The sequence below is a fragment of the Nymphalis io genome, chromosome 10 (genome assembly GCF_905147045.1).
Source record: "Nymphalis io chromosome 10, ilAglIoxx1.1, whole genome shotgun sequence".
NCBI lineage: Eukaryota > Metazoa > Arthropoda > Insecta > Lepidoptera > Nymphalidae > Nymphalis > Nymphalis io.
The window spans coordinates 11757444-11769918 of record NC_065897.1 but is presented as its reverse complement, the minus strand read 5'-3'; the positions used below and the strand labels follow the sequence as shown (position 1 = coordinate 11769918).

Genomic DNA, 12475 nt, shown 5'->3' with positions numbered 1-12475 from the left:
GTTAATTTAAAAAATAAACTATATATTTTTTTTATTTTGTTTTATTGGAGCTTATAAGTACCACATTTATAATAAAGTTTAGTCATATTTAAAGTCTGTCGAATCTTAAAATTGTACATTAATAAATTAATATGTCATTTAAAACGACATTTTGTAAATAATAAAATTATCACATTTTGTTTAACAAATTATGTGGGAACGTATTTATCACAGAACTTAACTAAACCTTTGGTAGAATTAAAAAATAATGTATAAAAATTTAAATTTGATTTCTTTTCGAACTTTACGTCAATATATATATGTCAGAAATCGCGCGGAAGTAACATTTAATTTCGGTTACAATATCAACTATTATATCCATAAAAGTCCAGTTATAGTGGGTTGAATTAATTCCTGGATAAAAGCTTTGATCATATTCTCATATTCATTTTTTATGTCCTCGTGATTCCTGAAAAAAAAACCTAATTAGCTAACATATAATAAATTTTTCACTGTTTTTTTTAAAACCGAAATTTAAAAATTTAAGTAAGGTAGGAAAATTTTGTAAGCCAATGAATGGATTCCGAAAGCCAAGGACTAAATGGCGCGTTTAGCTAACGAAGCGCCGGTACCTGCGCAGCGCGTCGCGGCGCACGAGCTCGGAGTAGTACTTGACCTTGGGCTCCGTGCCGCTCGTGCGCACCACCACGCGCAGCCCGCCCGCGCACTGCAGCGCCACCATCTCGCCGCTGCGGTAGTCGCCGTCCAGCCCCGTGCCCACCATGCCTGCGCGCACACACATTACATCATTTATTAAATTATACGGGGTGCTTCGTCGAACGCTACGCCGGATGAAATTTAACTATCGTACCGTTCTATACCAAAACTAGCTGGAATAAAAATTAGGCATTTTGGAGAAATGTTTATGTAAACTTACTAAGATGTCTGCCGCCATTACCGTCCTCCGGTATTTGAACGCCCGCAGCAAAATCTTTAATGGATATTATATCAACCGATCCCACCTTCTTCGGATACTAGAAGTGAAAATCAGCATTTGTAGTGTTCTGAAGATTTTTTATAAAATTTATATAAAATTATATAATATTTTCATAAGATAGTGGATATTGATTCATCATTAAGATATTACCAATACCATTTAAAAAGGCATTTCATCTCATCATTTAAATCTCATCTCATCTCATCATTAATTTATATACTTATATATATAAATGTAATACTTTTACTAATAAACTAAAAAATACTACAACAATTTAGAAAATTAAGTAAAAGTGAAATATCATTACTTACAATAGATGTTCCGCTTACATGTTAAATAAAGTAATATTGTATGATTGAAAACCAGCGGCAAAAAAAAATTAGATTATCATCTATTTGTGAATTAGGTTACAAATAAGTGCATTTGAAACAAAAAGCCTGTTTTTTTTCTAATGAATAGTATGGTATTTACCTGCCCTGGACCGTGAAAATTTCTGATTCTGCTAAATATCCTCTGAATATCAGACGGGTCTTCGAATGAGAAGTAAGAATTGTAGGAAATGTGGTAGCCAAATTCATCGTACAGATCCTGCAGCTGACTTAGCAGAGAAGATCGCTTGGAATATAGATACGACGCGAGAGTCGCCACCTTTAGAAGTAAATCATATTTAACTGTTGGGTTTTACTGACCAGCCTTGGGAACTTGTCCCTGGAAATAGTTTGTCTCTTGTTAGACTGCAATTACACATCAGTACTAATTGCTAGTTGGCGGTAGAATATTTGATGAGTGGGTGATACCTACCCAGACGGGCTTGCACAAAGCCCTACCTCGTTATTTAATAGCTTTTTTATAGTATAAGAAGGCGGACGAGCATATGGGCCACCTGATGGTAAGTGGTCACCAAACGCCCTTAGACATTGACACTGTAAGAAATGTCAACCATCGCTTATATAGCCAATCCGCCACCAACTTTGGGAACTAAGACTTTATGTCCCTTGTGCCTGTAATTACACTGGCTCACTCAACCTTCAAACCGGAACACAACAATAACAAGTACTGCTGTTTTGCGGTAGAATATCTGATGAGTAGGTGGTACCTACCCAGACTAGCTTGCACAAAGCTCTACCACCAGTATTAGTTTGCTTATAACATTGCTGATCCCAAAGTCATAGTCGAATTTAGTCCACCTGAAGTCTTTCCAGTCGTGTCAGATTTGACATCCCATCGGATTATGAGAGTCAGTACCGGGTAGTGCACTTGTGCACGCACATACGCCTACATCACCTATATGGTACTGCATCATCACACAATCTCCATACCACGCGGTGCTATGGGTATAATAATGTGTTCGTTGGAATAGAAGAGCAGGCGAGTGGCTATGAAGTGTAGTACATACATGCACAGCTGCGGAAACGCCATCCTTGTCAGGGACTCTGTGGCTGCACATGTAGCCGATCGCTTCTTCGAAAGCAAATAATGGTATTTTGCCTTGTTGCAGCAGGAGAAGTGTTGCGTTGCCTTAAATTGGGGTAAATAACGTTTTATTAAACTTTAGCAAAATTTTTGTCTTTTCAAAAGTACATAATTAAAGACTTACGTTACGATTATATGACTTTGTAATACTAAGTTGTACAGCCGCATATAATCGTAACATAAGTAAGTCTCTTTACATTTTATGTGCATTTTTATCACTATTGCAAAACCCCATCATGTACTCGATGCTATATTTAAAATTATAATATGGCTAAAATTCGAAAATATCTTTAAAATATTGTATTTTATGTATTAAAACAAGATAATAATATAATTTAAAAACTTTCCAATGTGATGGTATTTGATACATACCCATCCATTTAAATCCAGTAAGAGTCTCTACCAACTGCGCCTTCCCATTTCCGATAGCTCGAAGCATTTTTGAGCTCACGTAGCTCGCTAACATGAACACTTCGTCCTCCCCCACTACGGAGCTGTTGGCGCAGTGTTGCTTTAGGAGCCACCATCCCAGAAGAGATCCCATTTCATTGCCCGAGAATACTTTCCAGGAATTTGACCTGAGGCCAATTTGTATAAAATGATTATGGGAATTATTTCTTTCGTAATTATAATTATAAGATAATTGTCATTTTTGTTAATTTTGATATGGCTTTGGCTGAATTACCGATATTGTTGTATATTTTCCAAGTGAGGGAAACGAAAGTGCACCTGTGTTTGCGTACACACTTTTATAATAATAATCTCTCTTGAGATTGGCCGCCCTGGTCAAAAGTTAGCTCATAAAAAATCGCTTTTATGGAGAAGCCCACATAGAAAAAATAGAACATGTGGAAAACATGGAAATCGTTGAAATTAATATAAACGGAGATTGATGGAAAGTGATTTGGTACTCACTCATCGTCGAATTCAGCGACGGCCAACCGGTCGGCGTCCGGATCGTTGACGAGGATCAGTTTAATTCCATTATCATCAGCCAACGTCTGACTTAGTTCCAAACATTCTTTCTCTTCAGGATTTGGAAACCTAACTGTCGGGAAATCTGGATTCGGATCTTGCTGAGAGCTTACGCTCAACGGTGGCTAGATGTTAGGATAAAAATAATTAGTTTTGATTAACACTAAATGCACCTTCTATAATTATTATTACATTTCTTATCTCCAGTTTTATAATTAACAACAATATTGCATCAATTATTATTCCATAACCATTTTTTACAAAATATATGTAAATAAAATATTAGTGCTCGTTATGCAGGTCATCATCAGGTACGCTTCAGGCTGAAGTGAATACTACTACTACGTTATCGGGTAAGCCAAAATTTTTTCAACCATCGAGTCATTACATCATCGAGTTATGTAGTTAAAAACTCGGTCTGAGTTCAACTAAAATCAACATCACAAAATTTGGTCTGACAACATTTGCCATTCGATTTTTTTTTTCTAAACGACTTATAAAAACTTAATTTGGTGTTAATATCTCTACCTTATGATATGAATGCGCACGCACCTACGCACACTCAAACATTTATCGACTATTCGTTACCTCCTTTTGTATAAAATAGGTAGGCAGACTGGCAGACTGATCATCACTGCCTATATACATTGGCATTGTAAGATATACATATTGAACTTTTTTTTTATCGCGGGAAAAACGCGTTACGCGTTTCCCCGACGGGATCAGTGGAAGGGGGGGTATGTGGGGCTCGCCGGTGTCCAAGGCGCGAGTGCGCCCCGAACATCGGAATACCCACTAAAAAACCAGCGATACCCTTTCGTCTTAACGTGGAACGCCACGGGATAGCTTAAGCATGCTATTGTGACGTATATATATATTAACCTCACCTTACATAGGCAAAGACGTTATCGCCCGCTTTAACCCAAAACTCAACAATTCTAATTGCTGTTTGGCGGTAAAATATGCGATGAGTTTGTACACAAAGCCCTGCCACCAAGTAAATCACTACATAACAGCCGAATGCGATGTTAAAAAAAAAACATAAAAATTACCTCCAAATTGGCAGCTTCAAATGCCTTTACAATAAAATTGTAACCGACGCCGTGCATTGCGCTGTATACTGTCCGTATCTTCGCCGTTTTGTTTTGCTCGAGCAGTTCTGCGTTAAAGCTGGACCTTATATACTCCATGTAATTGTTGGTCACTTCCTCTAAGCAATCTTTAACGAGTCCGTGATTCGTTATCCCATCGATGTCCCAATGCACGTCGGGTATACTGTTAACAACGGTTTTAATTAATCTTTAAAAAAAATCAATCGTCTTTTGCGTAAAAACATTTTTATTGGTAGAAACTCGTTTACATATTAAGCTACCTATTGTCCGACAAGCGTTGCAATGCATCTTTTTTTTATCGCTCGCCCCTTATTATATATGGAAATCGTCTGTATATTTTTAAATAAGATATCTATTATACAAAGTTAAAATTAAATAAAAATTATATCAGCTATATAGCTTCATACATATGTACTGATGTATATTCCGATCATACTTACTCTAAGCAACTCCATATTTCTTCGAGTATATTTTGGTCATGTGGATCAATGATTTGAGAGCCGTTACTCCAATACACCTTGTACCCATTGTCACCCTTAGGGTTATGGGATGCTGTTACCATGATGCCCACAGCAGCCCCGTACATTATTGTGCCAAATGAGACCAGTGGCGTCGGGCACACCTCCGAGAAGAGATGGACAGGTATCGATGCAGACACGAACACCTTCGCCGTCAATTCCGCAAACCTGTTAAATGTTACAGCTGTATTTCACATTACAAAGTAACAGCCCGTTAATATTCAATTGTTGGCCATTCGGTGCCCCTTTTAAAGGAGACGCGGTTTAGTGGTTGATACCACATGCGACAAATCTGGTACATTCAGGTTTCCTCGCTTGTATTCTTGTTATTATTAGTCTTTAGTCTATGTTTATTCAAGTATATATTTATTAATAAACTTGTTGAATTGTCACTGACTTAACTGATATAGACTTTACTCACACGTAGATCATAGACAATTTTTAGTACTCTTTATAGTATTGACATATTCCTAGCAACCCCCTAAATGTAGGTAACATTTACGAGCCATTTTCACTTTAATAGGTTGACTCACAAAGTTAAATATTATTTATACAGAGTATTATCTAAGAGGAAATATCATTAGTTTCCTTGGCTGTACAGTTGTTTCAGGATAGCCAATTATTATTATTTTAATAACATCGGCATTTGAAGCCGCCAATTTGGAGGTAATTTTTATGTTTTTTTTTAACATCCCATTCGGCTGTTATTTAGTGATTTACTTGGTTTTAAACATCGACAATGTAAAAACATTTTAAGAATGTTATTTTCTTATTGTTGGAATATTATTATTAATATGTGTAACTTGAATTGATACAACTCAATTATTTTTGTATGATCAATATATAACAGTGCACAGTTGTACCGCCGCTGGGAAATCACTTTCTTATTTATTTTTAAAGACATAGAGCTTTATCCATCGCGTTGCCCCAGTGCGAATTGGATATACTAAGTTTTTTTTTTTATATAGAATAGGAAGGTGAACGAGCATATGGGCCACCTGATGGTAAGTGGTCACCAAACGCCCTTAGACATTGGCATTGTAAGAAATGTCAACCATCGCTTACATATCCAATGCGCCACCAACCTTGGGAACTAAGATTTTATGTCCCTTGTGCCTGTAATTACACTGTTATACCTAGAAGTAGAATTTCATCCAATACATGCAGGTTCCCGATGTTTTTCTATACCGTCATACTTTAACTTGCAAACATCGTTTAACATCCACAAGTTGAATATCGTCACATGTCAACATCAGTTATACTCACTATTTTAAAATAAATCTTTTTCAATTTTGGTATGTAAGAATATCCATATATACATACAATCATATTATTTTATCTATGTATTTATGGTTTAATAATATTGTGTTTCTTATTGTCCTATTGTAAATCCTGTGATTTAATCGCGATGTCTTTACAAATAGCATCAGTATGAGATAAGTTATTAAAACACAACTTTGAACGACTCAGTTAGATACATTTCTTATATTTCATCAATGTATAGTTAATGAAATAGGAGAGGCTCAACAGAAAATATTACAACTGATAATGTTGATGTCCTAAGAAATCGGTCAGGACAATGATTGGTTTCTTTTTTCCAATCACGAAAAACAGGCAACTACTCAAGAAATATTATAGTGGTTTAAGTGTGCACAAACACTGGTACACCTCTGTTCTCTCGCTTTCATAATCCGATGGAATGGCAACCCGACATGACAAGAGAGACTTAAGGCACAGGGCCAACACTAACGTCCGAACCTCTACTGAGATGCTCTTGACAACAATAATGCTTCCCCAAACATTTAAATTGGCCCGACGCAGGTTTTTAAACTATGACCTCCGATTCTGCAACCTTATAAACTGGACAATAAGCAATCGAGTCCAACTTTACAAATATATATACAATAGAATAATATGAATATACTTATATTATTAGTTGATGTTACGTCATTCGTAAGTTTATATTATGTATACATCTCAAATGTCATATAAACAAAATTAAAACATATAATGTTATTAAAAAATAAGAGGAATATCTCAAGATAAGAATATGCGCAGCGAGCTATGGTGAGAAGGTGATCTATGACGGTAAAAAACCTGACGCAACTAAACTGAACGGTTGTTGAAGTAACAGAGAAGTTTGCTATCGTCAATATTCGGCTGGAGAAATGAGTACAGTAACATCCTGTTAATATCCCACTGATGATGTCTAAGGCCTCCCTTTATGAGGAGAAGGTTTGGAGCTAATTCCATTACATTTCCACGCTCCAAAACGGGTTTGTAAAATACACAAGTGGCATAATTTCAATGAAATTAGACACATGTATGTTTCCTCGCGATGTATTTCTTCAACGTCAAGCACGAGATTAATTATAAACACAAATTAAGCACATGAAAATTCACTTGCCCGGGTTTGAACCCACGGTCATCCGTTGAGATCGACGCGTTCTAACCACTAGGTCATGTCGGCTAAATGATATGAGTACTATGTTTTATTCATTAAGTTAGTTTAGTTATATATAATATTTTGATAGTCATATTATAAATAGGTAAGGAGCGAGAGGCGAGGTCAGCCGCCGCTGATTCGCTCCGCCGAAGAAGACCCGGGAGGAGGCGCCGACGCTATGCTCACCTTCTTCCCCCACCGTAAGCGCCGCTAGGGTTAGGGGGGTACTCAGTACCCCGAGAACCCCCTAAGAATGGAGGCCGCTTGAGCGGGCCAACCGTCGGTGCGTCACGGTAGGATGCGCAAGCGATCCCGTGACGCCCCTTCGACAAGATGGAGTGGGTACCGCTGGTTTTTTAGTGGGTATTCCGGCGCCTTCAGTGCCGGCGAGCCCCACATACCCCCCCCCCCACCTCATGTGGGGGAAACGCGTAAATGCGTTATTCCAGCGAAAAAAAAAAAACAAAAAAGGCTGGTTTAAAAGCCATTTTTTCTATCAGGTTTGTTATCATACTCCGAAGGATGAGTTCATGGGGTATATATAGTTATTATAATTGTGCCATTAAATTGATTGAAAATATTGTAAATATATGCGTTAAGCTGATGGCTTTATGATCCATGTTTAGTACTTTATTGCTAATAAAATCGACTTAGTCCCTTAGTCTTAGCGGAGGTATTGTTTGTATCAGAGCGTCACAATAGCATGCGCAAGCGATCCCGTGGCGCTCCTCGTTAAAACGGAAAGGGTACCGCTGATTTTTTAGTAGGTATTTCGATGTTCGGGGTGCACGGTGCCTTGGACACCAGCGAGCCCCAAACACCCCCCCCCTCCACTGTTTCCGGGGGGGAAATGCATAACGCGTTTTTCCAGCGTTAAAAAAAGGTATTGTTTGTAATATATGTACCCATAACAAGTCCAATACCCACCCGGTCATCATGTTAAAATATTTATTTATAAAGTGCTAACATGAAATCTATCATTTCCTAAAATCTAAAACTAGTTCCAGGCTTATTTCCTATCGATAGGTACCTACTAATTTGGGTAATATTTTTTGCTATAACATTATCACAAACACTATTGACCCTAGAGAAATATTTCATCATAAGTTATTGACATTATTATTTACACTGACGTTATACCGATGATAACGGTATTATCAAATTAGTAATTTAACAGCATATTTAAAATGGTAATTAACATAGTAATATTATATTGAGACGCAATTTTGATTCTTGCATAATTCTCATAGCTAGGTATTGTGTTCAACATGGTATGCAAACTGATATTGTTTATATTTCACGATAGAAGAATTTTAACATTTATTTCTTAGTGTTGTTATACTTAACAACTCACCTGCGACTATTATGTCGTCCATCGTATCCCACGACAATGCCATTTTGGATTTGACTTTTATTACATACTTTCAGAACATATGAGCAAATACCCTGCAAAAGAAAAATAGTTCTTAAGTAATCACTTATGTTCGTAAAAACACTATTTTTTCTGCATTTTTTGGCAAAATACTACCCTATACTATACCTTATACCACTTAGCCACTTATGAACCTTCATTTAATACCAATTACAATTCAGTTAGCTGTTAATCTAAGAGTAACCATGGTCGAGCATAGACATGTTAATTAATTACTATAATTGATCACGTTTCTTTTTTTAATAAATTATTACTTACTTATTTATTATTCTGTTAATAATAAATTATTAATTTTATATTACGAAATTTAATAAAATCTTTGTATAAAAGACGTTTTTATCATCCCCTGTAATATAAGTTAGCATCAATGCACAAGGGTTATAACATTTTAGGTTGGTGGCGCATTGACGATGTTATAGATGGTTAATAATTAATATTTCTTACAGTGTCAATACTGCCAAAGTCTATGAATGGTGACCACTTAATATAAATATAAATTTGATATTTGATACTAATAGAAGGTAGAAAGTATATTTAAAAAAAATTGTTTGAGTAGATTACTTTATGACTGTCAACCGATGGCATTATAAATAAATAATTTTACATTTAGCAGCACTTAATGCCAAGTTGCTTTAAATAGTTCAACTCCTGACCTATTCATTTGCTGAAAAGCACTAACTTTGCATTACTGTATTTCAGTTGTGTAGGATGAGTGGGCTCATGTCACCACAGGCATATAGTAAGCATGAAACGTCACATAATTTATAACATATTGTTAATAAATGTAACGCCATAAGAATATATGATACTAATATATATTTACTAACTGATCACCTCACCTGTGCTGTTTGCAATACAACAACGTCATTCATACACGTGTAACCAGCGCCCATGCGACCCCGCAGCCCCGCCGTGCCAAACGTCTGCCGATCCAACATCGTCTTGCTGAGCCTGCCCCATCTTGAGTTGCTAATGTCATCTATTACTTCTTGATATGTCGCTGGATTCTGATAAAATTGATTATATATTTTATCTATTTTTTAGTTTGTACTCTTTAATTACACTTTTCAAGGGCCTGGTCTCTTTATTTTCAGTATATAAATTCAAGGATCATAAAAATGCCATCTCTCTAATGGCAACAATATATTTTTAATTAGTTTCATTATTGAATATATCGAGTAAATTCGACAAAACTTATTTCCTAAGCTTTTTTCTATTATCTAAGGTTAAGTTTAACAAACAATAGTAATTTACTGCCAGCATACGGTTAGCCATTTTAGCTCTGCACCTGGATAGCCAGCGGCTACGCTTATGCAGGAAGCCGTGTCTTAATTCATGGTTGCACTTCACGATTCCATGTAGTGAATGCTGGGGTCCCCCAGGGATCTGTGTTATCCCCCATACTCTTTATGTGGATGATGATGAGGATATCACGGACGCACAGTAACTGGGCGAGCGGAAATTGAGAAGAGGCGGGGAGATCTTGTTATTGAGCTCGATAGGAAGTTAGAACTCATCGCCAAATGGGGCTCTGATAATCTTGTTGAGTTTGCCGTAATGCCAAGAAAACACAGGAATGCGCTCTCACAGCGAAAATGTCACCATTTTCCCGTCTTCCCTCCCTCTGTGGCATTACGCTGGATATACAAAGCAAAATCGCCATGATGGGGATTGACGTTCAGTGCGATCTTAGCCCAATGGATTACATCGAGGCTGTTATAAAAACAGCTTCCCGGATACTCGGAGTTCTGAACAAGTTAGTTACGCCACAACAACTGTGCCTGTTGTAAAAAAAAACACAGGTACGGTCTTACGTTCAATATTGCTCACACCTTTGGGATGGCTCCGCTAACCTACGCCGCTATGTAAAGGTCACAAGCACCCTCGAGCCTTTACAATTGCGTTGATAGATGGCAGTGCTGAGCGCTTTCTATAGACTGTATCACGGCGAGTTCTCTGAGGAATTATTCTCTCTAATTCCTGCATCCGTCTTCCTTCATAAGTCTACGCGTGCTGGCTCTCGATGTCACTGCCTAACTGTGACATCAATTCCATCGCGCACAAAGAAATTTGGCAACTCCTTTCTTTGCACTTCTAAAAAATGGAATTCTTTACCAGCTCACGTGTTCCCCTCCTCTTACAACCCGGGTTCCTTCAAACGAGGCGTAAAAAGGCATCTTGCGGGCCAGCAAGGCGGGGGCGGCTAGTACAGAACATTCTTCCCGACTGTACTGACCGTCGTCGCGTTTTGACTCTACTACCACTTACAATCAGGTAGAGTCATTTGCCTTCCCGGCAAATATAAAAAAAAAGTTTAACATATTGAGTGCCAAACTCTTTATTAAAATGAATTCAGAAAAATATTTAACATTCACTAGTCCCTCAAAGAAGTTACTGTGTAACAGTCATGCCACTGCACCCAGTCAGGCAGTTTGTCAAAATTACTTAGTACACTTTTATTGTTATTTAGAAATGTATATGTAACATTTTAACTATAATTAAAATATATTAAAATATATTGTTTTTTCTTTAGCTATTTAAGTAGCAAAGCTGGACAATAAATTATTATTAAATGTTAATGTAAGCAGATTATAAAAATAATTAAGTAATAAATATTAAAACTTCTAAAAGTAAATGAATATTGCTTCTAAATAAATTAATTTATATATAAATATAATAATATATTTAAATATGATGAGATTATAAATAATAATCTGTTCTACAATAACAGTACTATATTAAAATTAAGCTAATATTCTTAGCAAATATTTAATATTAAAAATCTCATACATAAACTTGGAAATGGACACCACTAAAAAAACTTTGCGAGCTGCTAGTTTTGTTGACTATATTAATTTGTACAATTACTTTCATTGATACAACCTTCACTTATTTACTCAGACATAATACAATGTCATACTTCATTGTTTCACTTAACATTGATTAATGTCTTATACATTGAAATTGAGACAATTATTGTGAGTCATAGTACCAAAAATCATAATAAAGAAAAAAAGTTTTTAAATCGGATATATTAATGAAGTATTTATATCTGAATAACCATGTTTTTATTTATTACCAAACCATATTTACCTTAACAAGTACAAGAATTCCTTACATTTTTATGTCAAGGAATGAATAAGTAGTTGATAAATTATATTAGATTTCATTTAAATAAAATTAAAAAACATCTAAGTTTATTAATTATTATATTATATAAAAATACACAAATAATAATATAATACATTTTTAAGTCTATATGTATGGTAAGTCGAACATATTATTATTAATAAAGAAATAATTAATTTTCATACCTTATCTCGTTTAAGCCATCCATTAACCGCGGCATCCAATTTATCATTTCCACTTTCACAGATGACCATATTCGCTGAATACTTAAATTTGGGTGTATAGGATATAGAAGAGGGAGTACGGAATTACAATCAGTATTCTGTAGATTCATAGAAACTGAAGGCACTTATTTAGTTTTACTGTTTTAAGCACTATCAGAACGTAATAAAGGCCACTTCAGATACCGTTCAC

The 12475-nt window shown here is 36.0% G+C and overlaps 1 protein-coding gene across 1 annotated transcript; it reads right to left on the bottom strand.

Annotated features, from left to right (window-relative positions):
• Nucleotides 1–11: 11 nt before the first annotated feature.
• On the bottom strand, nt 12–12464 carry LOC126771456 (phosphopentomutase). Its single transcript, XM_050491346.1, has 12 exons — nt 12247–12464; nt 9772–9939; nt 8855–8946; nt 4977–5222; nt 4477–4699; nt 3365–3549; nt 2822–3027; nt 2373–2494; nt 1448–1624; nt 917–1013; nt 612–765; nt 12–448 (listed from the first exon to the last, which is right to left on the bottom strand). The coding sequence occupies exons 1-12, from the start codon at nt 12313–12315 to the stop codon at nt 352–354; spliced, it is 1836 nt and encodes a 611-aa protein (XP_050347303.1). The 5' UTR covers nt 12316–12464; the 3' UTR covers nt 12–351.
• Between the last annotated feature and the right edge of the window lie 11 nt (nt 12465–12475).

Bases quoted from the DNA above. Each gene is read 5' to 3' on its own strand.
- LOC126771456 (XM_050491346.1), bottom strand. From the start codon at position 12,315: ATGGTCATCTGTGAAAGTGGAAATGATAAATTGGATGCCGCGGTTAAT. The intron at 1,625-2,372 runs GTATGTACTACA...TTACTTCTAAAG, and splicing joins GCGTTTCCGCAGCTGTGCAT to GTGGCGACTCTCGCGTCGTA. The intron at 1,014-1,447 runs GTAAATACCATA...TTTCACTTCTAG, and splicing joins ATTTTCACGGTCCAGGGCAG to TATCCGAAGAAGGTGGGATC.